We start from the raw sequence: 17,284 nt of genomic DNA, 5'->3' as shown, positions 1-17,284 counted from the left end.
TTCTGATATTCTTATGGGGAGTAAAAGATTTCCTTAGAGGAATGAAATAGGAGGATATAATGTTTAAAAAATGGGACGAGAAATATTATCCTGTCAGCAACAGAGAGAAAGGAGAGGCAAAGATGGAAAGAATTTTGGGTACTGGCCATACATTTTCAACCATTCTGATGTAGCAGGAAATGAGGACCCTGTGGCTCAACCTCTCCCCCCCCCCATCCCTTCAATGTTTCTATCATCCCTTCTTCCAACTTCCAAACAAAGCAGCAGTGGCGTAGCGTGGGTTGTCAGCACCCGGGGCAAGGCAAGTAATTTGCGCCCCCTAATCCGTGGATTTGCGCCCCCTAACCCGTGGATTTGCCCTAACCCCAGATGTTGCGCCCGGTGCGGCCGGCCCCCCCTGCACCCCCCACGCTACGCCACTGCAAAGCAGGGTTACCTTGCCACATTTTGAAGCAAGTGAAGGAATTCACCTTAATCCATTAAAAAGAGAATAGTCCCCAAAATATAATTAAATCTAGAATTGAAGTTTTCCTTTGCAATTCTGTGCAGATGCCAGGGGTCACCAACATGCTGCCCAGCTGGCCTGCTAATAACTCCCATGACAGTGCCTGCAGACGGTCTCAGTAAATATCTCCTTTAAAATCCACAATATTTGAGAGACAGTTTGCTCTTGCTGCTGCTCAGCTCCTGTTTGCAGAAGCTCTGCCTCTTCTTCACTGAACACATCCCCTTAAACATGTCCACAACCTGCTGGAGGACAGAATGGAGAAGAGGTGCTGAGAGCATCTCTCTGTGTGAAAGTGCTTTGGTGGCTAATGTAGGTGCCTTTCCCCCCACTGATAATAGGTCACTCTGGCAGCTCCCAACAGAATATTAAAAACACGATAAAACATCAAACATTAAAAACTTCCCTAAACAGATGTCTTCTAAATGCCAGGTAGTTGTTTATCTCTTTGACATCTGATGGGAGGGCATTCCACAGGGTGGGCACCACTACCGAGAAGGCCCTCTGCCTGGTTCCCTGTAACTTGGCTTCTCACAGTGAGGGAACCACCAGAAGGCCCTCGACGCGGGATCTCAGTGTCCAGGTAGAACGATGAGGGCGGAGACACCCCTTCAGGTATACTGGGCCAAGGCCATTTAGGACTTTAAAGGTCAACACCAACACTTTGAATTGCCTGCACCATTTTGTGGTCCTCTCCTTCTGCCCAAGAGGTTGGCAACCTAAGGCCCATGGGCCAGGTCCGGCCAATGAGCTTCCTGGAACCTGCCCATGGCCATTCTGTGGATCGGTGTGGGGATTCCGTGCTTTTTTTCCGTGGTGCCATTTTTTTCTCACTGCAGGGACCGGCTTCTGGGTCGGAAGAGCGCCAGAAATAGTGTGTGTGCATGCACACGGGCGCTCCTCTGTCCTTGAAGAGCACCGGAAGTAGCTTGAGCGCATGCACAGGCGCGAGCGTGCACGCTCCGGCCCACTGAGAGGTCTGTCAGGAAGTGGACCGGCCTGGCCTCAAAAAATGTTGCTGACCCCTCTTCTGCCCTTTTAGATGTGGCAGACATGCCCCTACAGCAGCCATTTTGGGGCTGAAATGTTGGTGAGCCCTGTTCTAGTCTGTCCACTGTGTTCCATCCCGGTATTCTATTCTAAAGCAAGGAATACTTCTTTGAAATAAGCATTAATTCTTCAAAATAAGGGATGCTGATAACAAATTATATTAAACCAAGGGATACTAGTATACATGTGGGTGTTTTTCAAAATGTGGTGTGTGTGTATATATCATATTAAAAATATGAACAGTCTGTGTAGAAGTGGGGGTTTTGTTTGTCTTTTATTGTAACTAATATAGTTTATAGTGCTTCCCTGGTTAGCCTTGTAACTCTTGAGAAATTGTAATGAATGAATAAATGAATGAATGGGCATAAGGTATCTATTTTTTACTAGTAATCAGCCTGTGTAAACAATGAAATGAGTACAGTTTTCATGGCTTGGAATCCTAGTTGTGCCTGAGGAACATATTTCCTGAGGCTTGCCTGAGCTCAGCAGAAAAGCTGGTGCCTGCCTAGCCTAAGCAAATACCCTTTTCTTAGTAGGGAGCTACCTTGAATATGTGCTGTGAAGTGACTAGTTAAGGGATTTCCCCTGTAAAAGTGATGATATTTATAGTACCCAGTAGTGGCACATTTGTGGCACCATAAAACTAAAGATCCAGAACTTAAAGGATATCTCCACTGGGCCTTTCATGCTGTAACTAATTATCTCCCCTCTTTTTCCTCTCTCTTTCTCTGTCTCCCACAGGTTGTTGTGTCTTTCTTTCTCCAAAGGAGGCTGATAAAAAGCACAACTCCCAGCAGCAATTGCTTCTGTTTGGCTATATTTGGACATCACAATATAACTGTTTATTCACCTAAGGCTGGAGTTTCCTTGCGGCAGGATGGCCATTGGACACTGCTGTTGAATTAAAGGTGTTTCAGAGACACAACTGCCCACAACAAATGGTAGGCTATCTGACACCTTTGCTCTGACCAGGGAGGTCTCCTTGTGGCTTGGAAAGGTGCTTGCTGCCCTCTTGAGGCAGTGCAATGGCATCCTCTGCCACCCTATGGATTCTGCTGGTCTATCCTGTTGCGTGCCACACCAGCATTCATGGCCAGAGCCCCGGATACAACGTGGCAGCCAAGAAGGAGATCAGCTTGGAAGGTGACCTGGTTATTGGGGGCCTGTTTCCAGTCCACGAGAAAGGAAATCCTACAGAGGAGTGTGGCAAGATCAATGAACATCGTGGCATCCAGCGCCTTGAAGCTATGCTCTTTGCCCTAGATGAGATCAACAAGAACCAGCAGCTTCTGCCGGGCATCACCTTGGGAGCTCACATCCTAGACACCTGTTCCAAGGACACCTATGCCCTAGAACAATCCCTGGATTTTGTGCGTGCCTCCCTCACCAGAGTGGACGGCTCTGAGCACATCTGCCCTGATGGGTCCTACGCCATTCATGATGATGTACCTACAGCTATCACAGGGGTTATCGGGGGCTCCTACAGTGACGTCTCCATTCAGGTACCATTTGCAAACCAGGAGGGAGCTGGTGGGAATGTGGAGTGTGGTGCTTAGAATTGGGGTGTTGTGTCTGGGGCCTTGTTTTAGGGGTAAAAAGAATGAGTGTGAATGAAAGAAGCCAGGTCTAGGCATTTGCTCATTGGATAAGAGGGCTTGGAAAATTGATGGTTACTTGAGGAGTCTATGGGTGCAGCTATAGAATACAACTGTGAAACTAGGAATCAAGTCATTAAGTAGCTTCCTTTCAGTGAATTAAGGTAGCATAGTGGTTTCCACTTGCTTGGCCATGGGTTTAGTAAGTTGCCCTAAGGCAAGCCAATATTGCTCTGCCAGTTCTATGCCAAACCATGGCAACTGTTATTCTTGGGCAGCTGCTGAGGCCCCAGTAGGGCTTCTCTTAGTGCTTGCTTTCGGCCTGCCACACTGAGTAGCTGGGTCTGGGAAGCCGCTGCTTAAATATTTCTGCAATGCCCTGGAATTCTGGGGCATTGTGGGAAATTTTTAAGGGCAGCTTTCCTGGGTCGGAGGAGAAGAAGAGTTTGGATTTGTTATCCCACTTTATCACTACCCTAAGGAGTCTCAAAGCGGCCAACATTCTCCTTTCCCTTCCTCCCCCACAACAAACACTCTGTGGGGTGAGTGGGGCTGAGAGACTTCAAGAAGTGTGACTGGCCCAAGGTCACCCAGCAGCTGCATGTGGAGGAGCGGAGACGCAAACCCGGTTCCCCAGATTACGAGACTACTGCTCTTAACCACTACACCACACTGGTTCTCTGTAGAAGGAGGCATTACTGTAGAAAAAGGTCCACTAGATAGCTTGATGCAAGGATGATGGGGGCAATGACTGTAAAGCGCTTTGGTCATTATCAATTTAGGTATCACTATCTGGTTTTAATTCAGAATCAGTAGTCAGAAAATAAAAACCAATACCATCTTGGCATCACGAGATTTCCCTATCTACAGTATTCTGTATTAAATGTCTTAAGAAGTGAATGGGCTCTGCGTTTGCAGACTAAGGGTGCAGGTACTACACACGTATTTGGAAGCCCACTGGAACTCAGTGTGGCAGATTGTTCTGTAGATCATGCAGTAGATACATCAAGAGAATAAGGTGGCATCAGAAGAATTTGTTTCCATAAAGCTAAGCACAGGACAGAGCAGAAGCCTCTCATGATTACCTAAGGAAGGCATAGCCACAAGTTTAAAGACTTTATCTTATGTTGAAAGACTGTTGCATATTCAAGTGGATCATAGCTCTGCAAAACCAAATTGCTCCCCTCACGTCAGATTCTTCTGCTACAAAATGCCTCATATTTTGGAATGCTTCTCTATAAACTATCACCAGAACTGCAACTCTAGGCAATGCATTCTTACAATGGGAATCAATTGGGAGCCTATAGATTTCAAAGGCTCTCCATACTATTGTACAGAACGAGATGAGAAGTGGGATGAGACTCCTGGGATGAGATGGTAGGAGGTCACATGTTATTCTAATATCAGATACACGCTCACCTTGGAAGTGAGAACAGAGAACAGGCAGGTTATATTTGTGAAAACATAGCTGATGGCCATTGGGGATAGTATTTTGCATATATTTTGCAGCAGGCTCAGTTATCTGAGCGAGCCTTTGTGTGCCCAGGATTTGTGGGTGTTTCCAAACGCCCTGCCATTGTTTTATTGTGATGCTTCCTGAGGTGCAGTGAACGTGGTAATCACAGCCTGACTCACACACCTGTACGAGAGACAGAGCGACCTTTTCATAGCCCACCCTGACCGCCACCTCTGCCTTCAGGTTCATCCCTCCCGACAAAAGCTCTGCCTGATTCTAGGCTTCCTAACGCAGGGACCGTATCCCAGAGCATCCGTGTGACAGAGTAATTAGCTGCTGCTCCTGAGAAGCCCTGAGGATGTATTAATGCTATAATTAATGTAAATTAATATATCATTATCACGTACAGAGCCCATTGCCAGGAGAGAAAGAGGGAGAGAGCTGAACACAGCTAGCTATCTCATTTGCAGAGAGAGGACGAGCCTGTTGCCAGGGCTTTGCTCATAGATGTCTCTGGCCCAATTCCCCAAAAGCAGAGCAGGAAGGAAGGAATAGATGCTTGCAGCCTTCTGAGGGAGGCTTGCATTGCATTCAGCAAACTAGCAGTTTGAGGAGGGTCTTGCCTTGGCGATGCCAGTGCAAAATAGTTCTGTCCTTTCTCCTATAGCTTGCAGCTCCTGCTGCTGTGCTCTGCTGCCTCATGCTATGTTCGCCTCAGTTACAGATTTGACCCTAATTCCTGTGGGTAGGAAGACCACAGGATCCCTCTGAAGACACCTGAGACCATGGCCATCTGTCACTTAATTTCAGGAGCTTCCCTACAGATATGCCAGGCCAAACTCCTCCTCCCTCCTTCCCTAGTCAAATGCCACTAAGAATGCATTGCTGGAACTGGGCTTTTGGTGGATGGAGCCGAAGAAACAAGAAGGACTTGCAAGAAGAGGGTTTCTATTTAGCAGGGTTAGAGGCAGCACTCGGCATCTGCCAGGGCTCCCAGAACCTTGGCACTGCTGAATCATCACCACCACCATCATCATCATCATCATATATTTATACCCCAGCCACTCTGGCAGCTCCCAACACAATCAAACATCAAACATTAAAAACTTCCCTAAACAGGGCTGCCTTCAGGTGTCTTCTAAAAGTCAGATAGTTGTTTATTTCCTTGATATCTGATGGGAGGGCGTTCCACAGGGCGGGCGCCACTACCGAGAAGGCCCTCTGCCTGGTTCCCTGTAACCTCACTTCTCACAGTGAGGGAACTGCCAGAAGGCCCTCGGAGCTGGACCTCAGTGTCCGGGTAGAACGATGGGGGTGGAGACGTTCCTTCAGGTATACTGGGCCAAGGCCGTTTAGGGCTTTAAAGGTCAGCACCAATGCTGAAGACTGGGCTGGGCATCCCTTAATTCCCCCTCCTCTGGCCTGGCACTCTAAGCACTGCCCATTGGCTAGATCAGAGGACACTTCCCCAGGGTCCACTGTGTCCTGATATTTTGAGAAGGTAGCAAGTAAATTCAAAGCAAATCCTCACAGTGTTTTTTGGGGAGGTGGTTGTGCACTGGCTTTCCACCATATAACTGCCCTGAAAGTCACAGAAGATCCTATAACTTGACTGCTGCTCTGGGCTATGAAGCTGGTGTGGTGTAGTGTTTAAGAGCGGTAGATTCGTAATCTGGGGAACCGGGTTCGCGTCTCCACTCCTCCACATGCAGCTGCTGGGTGACCTTGGGCTAGTCACACTTTTCTAAAGTCTCTCAGCCCCACTCACCTCACAGAGTGTTTGTTGTGGGGGAGGAAGGGAAAGGAGAATGTTAGCCGTTTTGAGATTCCTTCGGGTAGTGATAAAGCGGGATATCAAATCCACACTCTTCTCTTCTTCTTCTGGGTTGGTTTGGTTTCTGAAGTTGCTGAGCTGTGGTTTATGAACAGCATCCGTTTCGTGTCCTTTTATGCTACATCCGCCTCCCTCCTTCTCCCTGTTTTCAAGCAGAGTATCACATGACTCCTCTGCCTTCCTCCTACTTAGAAGTGGCAACAGTGGGAGTTGAAGAGTGGGAGACTCAGACATGCTTCTTCCCATCCACCCTTTCCACCCCTGGTCCCCTTACAGTTTATTGTTCCATGCCAAATGTAAATGGCAGACTCTCTGGATCACACCCGCACATGCCCATACCACCATTTCTTTTCCTTTCAAGGGAAGTCCCTTTGAACCAGGCACTTGCCAAATTGCAAAAAAGAGGGACAGAAATCACACGCACCTTTTAAGGGAGGAGAAGGTATAACAGAAAGAAAGAAAGATGTGTGGGTGGGAAACAAAGAAGAGGGGTGATAAACAGTGGGGGAAATAGTATCCGCACCATACGTTTAAAGCACATTTAATGGCACACACATTTAGCACACATGGCTTCCCCCAAAGAATCATGGGAACTGTAGTTTACCCACCAGAGAGCAACCATTCCCAACACCCTTAACAAACTACAGTTCCTAGAATTCTTTGAAGAAAGCCATGTGCGCTAAATGGACTTTAAATGTTCAGTGTGTGGATGTTGCTTAAAATAAAAGAATGAAGCAAGAAAACCAGTAGGAAGTAAAAAAGAACAATGAAAGACAAAAGAGGCTGAGCCGAGAAGGTGCAGAGAGCGGCAGTTAGATCTGATTAAGGGGAGCAGGGCATGAAGGAAATAAAAGGGGGTCATCTTTTCCCCCCTTCCTCATGCTCTGATGGTGTCGTGCTGGCCATGGGCAGACAAAGAAAGCAGAACGCAACATTCAGAAAGATAACCAGCTCAGCCGGCTAGATGGCTGTGTTTTTAATAAAGGAATCATTAGCTAAACTGACAGCCCAAAAGGTGGGTAAATAGCAAAGCAGGGCAAGGAGTTATACAAAGTGAGCGAGGGACAGTTGGTGAGATAATTAGGGAGCTTATTAAAAAGATCCACAGATAATTTGGCTACAGAACCCTCTCCACATAGTTCTGCACTGGCAACAAGAACACAAAGGCGTTTTATTAATAATTCTGGGTTCTTCTCACTGGCTGCTGTCCCCTGTGGTTTGTGTCCCCTCCAGGCTGGAGGAGACCGGAGTGCTCTCTCTGCCTCCGATTCTCTCCCTGAATCCCCCAGGACTGGCACAGAAAGCTACAGATTTGATCCAGCTGAGACACTGTGTGTCTAAAGCAGGCAGTGGATTAACACCTTCCCTGCTTCTCTCCAGCCCTCTTTGCTTCCCAAGAGTGGTTTGGGCAAAGGCTGTATGAAAGGGAAAGGCTTGCTTACAGCAGTGGAGCACAGGCCCTCTCAGGGGTTCAAAGAGGCCTGGACCACATCCAGCTTTTGAGACCTCTGCTCAGAATAAAAATTAAAAATGGTGAGTCAGTATGCAAACAGACTAACACACACACACACCTACCTCAACAACCAAAAGCTGCTTCCTTCCTTGTTTCAAACCTAGTGCAAGAAAAAAAAAATTGATCTGCAAGAGAGCACATCTGAGAACTAAAAATACAAGTTGAATGGGAGAAATTTGCACATTGAAACTCCTCAGATTCTCCAGTATTTAGGCTGCAATCCTAACACCACTCACCTGGGATCAAGCCCCATTGAATTTAGTAGAACTTATTTCAGAGTAGACATGGTTAAGATTGCACTAGCCATGTTGTGGGAATTGCATTTTTTAAAACATGGTTTTTGGGGTGGGGCTTTTTAAAGGGAAAATTTAGAAATGCCCAGGGGTATGTAATTGATTATAATTTGCCTGCAAAGCATGCACCACTGTAACACACATTTTCCCCATGTCTGCGTACTGTACATGCTTTCTTGTTCAGAGTCACATTTTATGACATTTAGAAGCCTGCATGGAGTGGGAGAAATCCTCAGAACTGGGACTTTGGCAGCACTAGTGCAAAGGAGTTTATAGAAAAGATTCACATGAGGCGTCTTGAAACAGGGCAACAAAGCTTTATTTGGAGTGAGGGATATAAAAAACAAGACGTTGTCACAGAGCCACACAGTACAACAGGCCTACAAGCCTCAGCTCACAGTCTTCTTCGTACACAGACTACATCAGATTCTAGAACGACCACTTTTTATGCTATTTAAAGAAATACAGTGGTACCTTGGTTTACGAACTTAATCCATTCTGGAAGTCCGTTCTTAAACTGAAACCGTTCTTAAACCGAGGCGTGCTTTCCCTAATGAGGCCTCCTACTGTCGGTGCCCTTCCACCATTCGGATTCCGTTCTTAAACTGAGGTAAAGTTCTCAAACCAAGACACTATTTCCGGTTTTGCAGAGTTTGTAAACCAAATCGTTCTTAAACCGGACTGTTCTTAAACTGAGGTACCACTGTAGTGGCCTAACACAAAATGACTGCAACCTCCGAAAGAGCAGAAAAAGAAGAGAGACGGTTATATAAAAGTGGACAAATAATCATGTTTTTTCCCCATATTATCTTTAGTAATTGTCAGGGGCTCGGGAGCAGGAGCACAGGGGAGAGAGGAAATGGAGAGCGAAGGGGAAGAATCCGAGGGCAGCGTAGGGGAGTATGACAGTGACCCGAGAGATTCCATGAGCTTCTCCAGCGAATCAGAAGATTCCCAGAAGGGGGCGCCGATGGTCAGGGCAAGGGGGGTCCCAGGGGGGACGCACCAGAAACAAGGAGCCAGCGGGGAACCCCAAAGCAGCAGCGGGGGATCAGGACCAGTTTCCCCACCAGAGCGTAGTGGGGGGGAAGAGTCACATGTGTCAGGACCAGCGTCTCCTCCAGCGGGGAGAGAAGATGAGTCAGGGCTGACCACGCCTCCATCGGAGAGTGGGGGAACGGAGGGGAGGTCAGTTGCAGCTAGCCTCCCCGAAGGGGGAAGCAGTGACAGCAGCAGTGAAACAGTCAGGAGGAAAGTTGCTGGCTGGGTGCACGCGCCAAGTTCAAATGTACAGGCGCGAGGGACAGCAGGAGACCCGGATTGGGAACCAGCTCCTAAAGCCCGCCGGAGGGAGGGGGAAGGCTCAGGGGATTCAGCGTCAGAAGAGTCTAGAAAGGGCGAGACCCCGACGGACAGGCGGAACCAGAGGCGGAAAGAGCAGAGGAAGAGGTGGAGCAAGGCTAGAGTCTTAAACTGGTGTCTGGGGGGAGGAGACTCAGACGGAGCTTCAGCGGTCTAGACTTTGAGACGTAGAGCTGCACGCTGCGGCTCTGGAAGTGAAACTGAACTTCAATAAAGACTTCCGTACTTAACAACGAAGCGGCGTTGGTCCTTTGTGAGCTGGGACCTCGGGCAGCTGTGACAGTAATAATAATGATAATAATAATGATGACTGTGCTTCTGCACTGTGCTTCCCTCACCTCACAACAACTTGGGAGCAATCCCTGTACCCTGCTGTGTGGCAGACAGCAGGAAAAAGATGCCTCTGTATTTGGCATCCCACCCCAAAAGAACAACAACTTTGGAACAGTTCCTGCTATGGGGCATGCAGCAGGAACAGGGAAGAGTTGCCATATCCTCCCTTACCCTCACCCCAACATTCAGCTGAGGCCCATCTCAAGCAGTTGCTTCTCTCCCTCCCACACTCCCATATATATATTTTTAAAAAGCTTGCCACCACACACACACATTCAAGAAGTCTGCCAACTGCTCCACATGGCTGGTAGGCAGCAAAGCAAGCACAGTAGTTCCCATGCTTCTTCCTCCTCTCCAACACATGCACACACACTCAAAAGCTTCATACTTGTTTGATGTAGCTGGCAGGTAGCAAAACAAACACAGTAAACACAACAACACACCAGTCAATCCCCTTGTTTTTTCCACTCTCTGTCCTGTTTTCCAGTCACTCCTCAGTGGGGAGATTATGTGCCTGTTGTTTGCTCTGCAAGACCAGCAAAGGAAACAGGAGGTGAATAAATCCCAATGCTTCTTCTCTCCCACTCACCACCCATTTTGAAAAAGCCCACCCATAGGCAGTAAACTGTTTCCACCCTCTTTTTTCAAGGAGCCCTCCATGGGCAAAGCCCTCTCAACTCTTTTCCATCCTTCACAATCCATTCCTGTCCCTTCTTCATTAAAAAAAAAAGTTTGTTGCCTCTCCTGTGTCTTAGTTACTTACACTACTAGTCTAGTTAGAATAGTTGCTTATACAGTATCACTCTTCTCTCCTCCCAGTTTTGGCTAGAGTGGTAAGTTTTGCATTTTATCTATAGCTGTATTCTCATTCAATCCATCCTATCCATTTATCCTTCAGAACTTTGACTATTATAAGACCTTTTTGGGGATGCGGACAAGGAGAAGCACTAGAGCTACATGAACTCTCCCCTCATCCACTTGACTTCAGAACCTGTTCTAGTGCTTTTGATTAGGGCTACATTCACCTCAGATTGGTTTGGGAGACCTTCACAATATTAGGAAAACCAAAGCTACAGTCCTCTCATTGACTTCTGCCCGGAAACCAGAACAGCTGTAAATTTCTGAGTTTCCCCCCACATAGGTACATAGTAGCCAGCCAAGAGATTAACCCTACCAAATTTTGGATAGGTAGATCCAAGGTTTTTCCTGTTTTAAGGTTCAAAATGACCATAACCTTTTTGTAAAAAGACAATGAGTGAATAATGTCGCCTAGACACACTTGCAGAAATGGTGGAATTATAATTGCCTAGGTAGGTAGCAGTGAAGGAATTCTGGCAATGAGGGAAGGGGGAAAGGAGAGCTTCCCATTCTCCTCCTCTTCAAAAGGCCTTCCAGGCAACAAAATGTGGTGAATGCCATCAGTTCTTCACTGTGGTTTTGTGTTGGTTTTTTTTTGTTTTGTTTTTTGCAACCAAACATTCTCCAAAAATAAAAGGAAAACAGATGGCAGAAGGGCCTGCCTCTGACTCCAACCTACCACTTTGGCTCACAGAATGATGCAGCACAAACTTCCTGCCACAGAGGAATGCGGGTCATAATACTTCACAGTCATAATACTGGGGGGGGGGGTAGGCCTTCTGCTGAGTCATTACCATTTAAAACTATTTAATATAACTATATCTGTATCAGTTAAACAAAAATTTAAAAGCATTTTGCCAAATCACGTTTCTTACTTGCTTAAATGTTCTAAACTGTGAACATTTCGGTCCGATGTGTATAAAAACAAGTTGCAGAACTTAACAAATGCTGAATTTGAGGCCTCCTTTGAGCTTGAGGCCCTCTTGGCCCTGCTCTGATAGTCCCTGGTGTGGTGTGCATACACACACACACAGAGAGAGACACTTTCTTGTGGTATCTTCTTTTGCTTGCCTCATGTCATGATAGAACTAATTAAACTAACAAACTGACCCCCAAACTACCCTTCCTTTCGCATTGTCATAGTGATCTAAGGAACAGTAGTCAGCACAGCAAAAGGATCGCAATTTGGGGTCAGAGGAGGACAAGCAGCCAGCTTTGTAGTAAAGTGTTGCCTCTGCGGCACAGCTTCTATATAATTCCTAATATGGCTGCCGTGAAGAACATCAAGCCCCCCCTAGATGTTGCTGGGTGCCAACTCCCAATAGCCCTGGTCAGCATGACCAAAGGCCAGGGATGATGGGATATGTAGTCCAATAACAGCAGGTTAGAGGGTGGGGGCACAGGTTCATAGGGATGTTAGTTTAGTGGAGGGTTCATAGTTTCATGGCAGAGCACATGTTTTCATGCAGGCTACCCCAAATTTCAGTTCTCAGTACCTCCAGTTAAAAAGGATTGAGTAGGAGAGATTGTGAGAGCCTAGAAAGCCAGTTCCAGTCTCTTGATGAGCAAACTGGGCAATTTTTCTGACCTGGTATAAGGTAGCTTCCAATGTTCCTAGATGTTTGTACGTAAAAATATCATGTCAGAATGGTTCATCCATGCAGTATTCTGAGTGACGACTACACAATGAACACTAGAACTTCTCAATTCATCGATTGCCTAGGGGTATGCTGCATGCGAACGACCCATTTAAACTCTTTTACACATTTTGCCCAGAAGAAATATCCCAAGAGCTGTCCAGTGGAAGCCAAACATTACATTGGAAATGACTCCATGTCTGTGAGAAGCTATTTATGCATTGTAAACTATTTCTATTATTCTTGTAACTATCAAGTTACAATAAAAGAGATTCTGACTAAACATCAGGAAGAACTTTGTTGTGACAGCAAGAGCCATTCAACAGTGGAACGGGTTCCCTCAGGAGGTGGTGAACTCTCCTTCCGTGAAGGTTTTGAAGCAGAGGTTGGCTGGTCATCTGTCATGGATGCTTCAGTTGAGATTCCTGCAGTGCAGGGGGTTGAATGAGATGACCCTGAGGGTCCCTTCCAATTCTACCATTCTTTGATTCTAGGATTATTTATTAAATTCCTATACCACCCTTCAGCCAAGGAGCACAAGGTTGGTTTACAATATAAAAACACAAAAATGCACACCATAGTACCATACCCTCATGCTACCTGACATCAGATCTCTAGAAAGAAGCATTGTGCTTCCAAGATGCTCCCAGCCCTTAGCTCATGGCTCACTCTGTGTACCTATCTGCTGTGCCTGTCTGTGTTTACCTGCCTCAGACTGCTGACACACATACACAAACTACAAACACTGGTGACTTACTCATTACAGAGACTCTAATTAATCATTTAACAATAGGGTCCCATTGAGAGACACCCCTTGCCCATCCTGGACTATTAATGAACATCAGCATTCATTTTGTTAAATCCTAGAGTGTGATCAGTCTTTGCTTTCAGTCAAATCCATGGCAATCGTCCACCCACAGTAAACAGACAGCAGCCGTACAACTGTATGACAAAGCATGCGTTTATTTCACTCCCTGCGGTCTGAGTTTGAGAGCAGTCTCTTCTACCTTTTCCACAGAGACTCTTTACTCAACAACAATCTCAATGTTCAAATCTATGCCATCCTGATTCAGGTTGCTAAGAGAATAGGTGCCGGAGGTTTTCCGGAAGCTGTGATGCCGCCAGTTACTTTGGATGATCTGGGCTGCCCTTTGATACTTCTTGTACCGTGTTCTCATAAGCCACATCTTAAACATTGATTGCAAGAGGACGGAAGCCTTCTCAGAACAAATGTACGTCGATAATGCCATTGCCCTTTTCTCTTCTCGTCTCCGGAAGGAAATCATGCGCCACCATTTCTGGACCAACCATGCACAGACGATGGCGTGTTGCAGGCTACGGCGGACTAGAGTACCACGCCACCATTTCTGGATGGTAATAGCAGCCTAAAAGTAGGAAACAATGACTCAGTTGTCACTACAACATAAGCAGAAAGGGGCCGAGGCACAAATCCCTTTCCCTGTTAGTTTTCTCTCTCATACAAGAATCAGTCATATTGTGTCAGACATTTAATAGTTTCCGTCAGCCAAACAAGACACAAAACTGAAAGGATGCAAACTGGATGTTGAAAATGGTCTTTTCCCACCTGTGTCTAACAGCTAGGCCATGACCTTATAGTTCTCACTAAAAAAAACAACCTACCTGGAAGCAGGAATGGTGGCAGTGAAGGAAAAGCGCTTAAGAACGTAAGAAGAGCTCTGCTGGATTAAACCAATGGCCCATGTAGTCCAGCATCTTGTTCTCCCAGTGGCCCCCCAGATGCCTGTATAGAAAGTCTGGCATGTACCTTAACTTCCTTTTTTGAAGTTTCTGGCATTGAAGGTGGTGGTGACGTTGGCGGTGGCGACGTTGATTTTTTGCGTGCCTTATGAAAAGATGGACAGAATAAAGAAAAAAGAAAGAAATATAAGCATAGAGAAGGGTCAAAAGAGTCTGTAGGACTGCTGAGCCTTATGCTACAAGAGCATTCAAGCTCTTTACCAATGGCTGCCCTTCCATTTATGTAATTTTGCATTTGTTGGGTGCAAAAGGCCAGCGCTTGACTAATGAGCAAGAGGGTGGTGCAGCAACTGACTACACTACATCTTGCTTTTTATGAAAACCAGTGCTTACTTCCTAAAAATAGATGTGCAGTTCAGGCATGTTCCAGAAGCTAACCGTTCCGTTGTTCCATCCTAATTCCAGAGATTGTGTGGGTTACTGATGTATCTGAATGTGCCTACTTCACAGTGTGCAAAGCTCGCCCTAGCCCAGGCTCCCCACCCTCACCAGCAGAGAAGCGTCATTCAAAGCTGGCACTGTTGCTGGTGCTTTGTGGGCACCACCGCACAAAGCAAATAAGGAAGGCTGGTGTGGCGTGGCAACAGCAGGGTGGTGGCACGGCAAGTCCGGTTTCAGCTCAAGTGGTTAAATTGAACAGGCCACCCTGGTTTCACCCTCCTCTCCTCCACTATCATAAAACTAAAACACGGCCAACTGCCCCAGCTGTTGTTTGGCTTGGGGAAGAAAGCTCCCACTGATACCATTGGAGACATGAGGATGGCAGTGCAACAAAGGACTCAGTTTCTGATCATAGTATTTTGTGTAGCATAGGACACTTTGCGGGGACACGGGTGGCGCTGTGGGTTAAACCTCAGCGCCTAGGACTTGCCGATCGCATGGTCGGTGGTTCGAATCCCCGCGGCGGGGTGCGCTCCTGTTGCTCGGTCCCAGCGCCTGCCAACCTAGCAGTTTGTGCCTGCCAACCTAGCAGTGCAAGTAGATAAATAGGGACCGCTTACTAGCGGGAAGGTAAACGGCAGCTTCGTCACGCTGGGCACGTGACCCGGAAGTGTCTGCGGACGGTGCCGGCTCCCGGCCTCTAGAGTGAGATGAGCGCACAACCCTAGAGTCTGTCAAGACTGGCCCGTACAGGCAGGGGTACCTTTACCTTTAAGACACTTTGCAAAGGAAGTTTGGTACGCGGCACTCAACTTACGCAACATTTTTTGCAGAAAGCAATCATCTCTTTCAGGGAAAGCCCATGTCTCGAGGGGAAATGATGATCTGCTTCTAGCAACTGAAGCTCTCTTAGAATCGCAACATCGAGCTGGGTTGTAAACTCTGATGTCATAATGAACACGCCGACACTCCCCTGCTCTAATTCTCACTAGTTAAGAATGAGTCTGTCAGATAGGATTTGTCATTGCTTAACTGGCTGGGCTAGAGAAATGTCACTTCTGTGTGTGCATGCACCATGGAAACAGGAGGAAGTTTTCCTTCTGGAGCCAGTTTTTTTTAATTGGCAGAGAAGGCTGAGCTTAGGCGAGGGATGTTCATACAAGCAAGCAACTGCACCTGCCAACTGATGGCACAACAACCATCCTTTCCCCCCTTCCTGTATGGCTGTGGGCGCACCTGGCTCAGTGTTGTTTTCTCTTTCACACCCATGGCCAGACGCAGTTGCACTGTTAGGGTCAGACTTTGTGGTGGGCATCTGGGGTGCTGCAGTCTGGGCGGGCCCACAAACGATGCCAGTGAATGAATGGCAGGTTCTGGGGGGTGGCTGTGGTCAGCCATGGTGTGTAACGGAACAAGGCAGGGCACCCTCCAAAGCTCTGCCCATCTGGCATTTTCATTCCCCCACCATCTTTCTGGGTCCAGAGGCATTCTGGGGTAATAAATATTTTGGGCAGCTGGTTCAACACAGCACTTGGTGGGCCAACCAAGTCCAGGACCAGGCAGCGAAACGACAATGCAAACCAGAGACACCTTGGCCAGCCTAGCTTACAATATCTTCTGACAAGCCTGGCCAACCCTGAGGTTCTGCAAGGCGGCTAGAGCCTGTCCTTCCTCTTAAGCCAGCCCCATCCACACCACTGAGATATTGTGGAAAACTCCATGCAATCTCATCTCTGGCCGTCCAAAACCTTTAGCAAAAAGGAAAGGGAACCCCTTGCACCAGGGCAATCTTTACCCAGGGGTGCAAGGGGTGCGGGGCACCCAGGCACCAAATTCTGAGAGGGGGGTGCCAGGTGTCCGCTGCTGAAGCCACCTAAGCTCTTAACTATCTACCTGTTTTGAAATAATAAATAATTTTGATCAAGCTAGAAACACAAAATACGTATATATCTAGGTATCACCGAAATGTATACCTACTGTTTCACGAAAGGACTTTCGACTTTGTGCACTCATCTACCAAAGACGCGCCGCGCCAGAGGCGATACTTGGCATTCAAAATGGCGGCACTTGTCAGACGAGTCAACAAAGACACTTGTCATTCTCAATGGCGCCGTGCACGCGAAATTAACTCTTACAAAATATTATGTTGCGTATTGTATTGAGCTGCTATGTGGCAGTGGGGTGAGTCAGCGGCACCTTTGACATGACTGATCTCGCACCTTCCTGCTAGCTGCATGCAAGCTGCGCGAGATCAGTCGTGTCAAAGGTGCCGCTGACCCCGAGCAAAACATTGCAAATTGCGTTTGAATTTCATCACTTACAGTTCAAATTCATTTAGAGAAATCGTTTAAAAAAATGTTTATTTTCGCTAATTGTCAGCATTTTCTTTGACTAACCACTTAGTACTTAGGGCTCTTCTACACATGCGTTTCAGCACGCAATTTTAGTTTCACATTTCCGCAAAAACGCACCTAGAGCACACACACACTATGAATTCTGTGAGCTGCATTTTTTCTTCATTTTACGACGAATGCCAAAGTTAATTTGGGGGCTAAACTAAATTTGGGGGCACTGGGCGGATCTTTGCACCCCGGCGGCGCATATGCTAAAGCACAAAGCTGATCACCAGCCACACAAGCACTTCTGCTTGCCTGAGGGAAGTGATCTGCCTTCTCCTCCCCCTGGGGG

At 47.1% G+C, this 17,284-nt stretch overlaps 2 protein-coding genes and 1 long non-coding RNA gene across 3 annotated transcripts in view; 1 reads left to right on the top strand and 2 right to left on the bottom strand.

Annotated features, from left to right (window-relative positions):
* Positions 1–17,284, bottom strand: part of LOC310757869 — a 118,784-nt gene that overhangs the window by 43,553 nt on the left and 57,947 nt on the right. The window lies entirely within an intron of this gene.
* The window catches only part of GRM2 (glutamate metabotropic receptor 2), an 82,764-nt gene that overhangs the window by 40,716 nt on the left and 24,764 nt on the right, over positions 1–17,284 (top strand). Inside the window, exon 2 of the mRNA XM_083603308.1 lies at positions 2,297–3,057. Within this exon, the coding sequence (XP_083459434.1) occupies positions 2,581–3,057 (477 nt within the window). The 5' untranslated portion in view covers positions 2,297–2,580. The remainder of the gene's footprint in view (positions 1–2,296; positions 3,058–17,284) is intronic.
* IQCF6 (IQ motif containing F6) lies at positions 13,380–15,562 on the bottom strand. The gene is made up of 3 exons (XM_083603585.1): positions 15,414–15,562; positions 14,223–14,300; positions 13,380–13,821 (listed from the first exon to the last, which is right to left on the bottom strand). The coding sequence occupies exons 1-3, from the start codon at positions 15,546–15,548 to the stop codon at positions 13,462–13,464; spliced, it is 573 nt and encodes a 190-aa protein (XP_083459711.1). The 5' UTR covers positions 15,549–15,562; the 3' UTR covers positions 13,380–13,461.

This window comes from Podarcis filfolensis, assembly GCF_964270895.1.
Source record: "Podarcis filfolensis genome assembly, chromosome: 2".
NCBI lineage: Eukaryota > Metazoa > Chordata > Lepidosauria > Squamata > Lacertidae > Podarcis > Podarcis filfolensis.
Note: the sequence above shows the minus strand (reverse complement) of the source record. Positions and strands in the feature narration are given on the sequence as shown.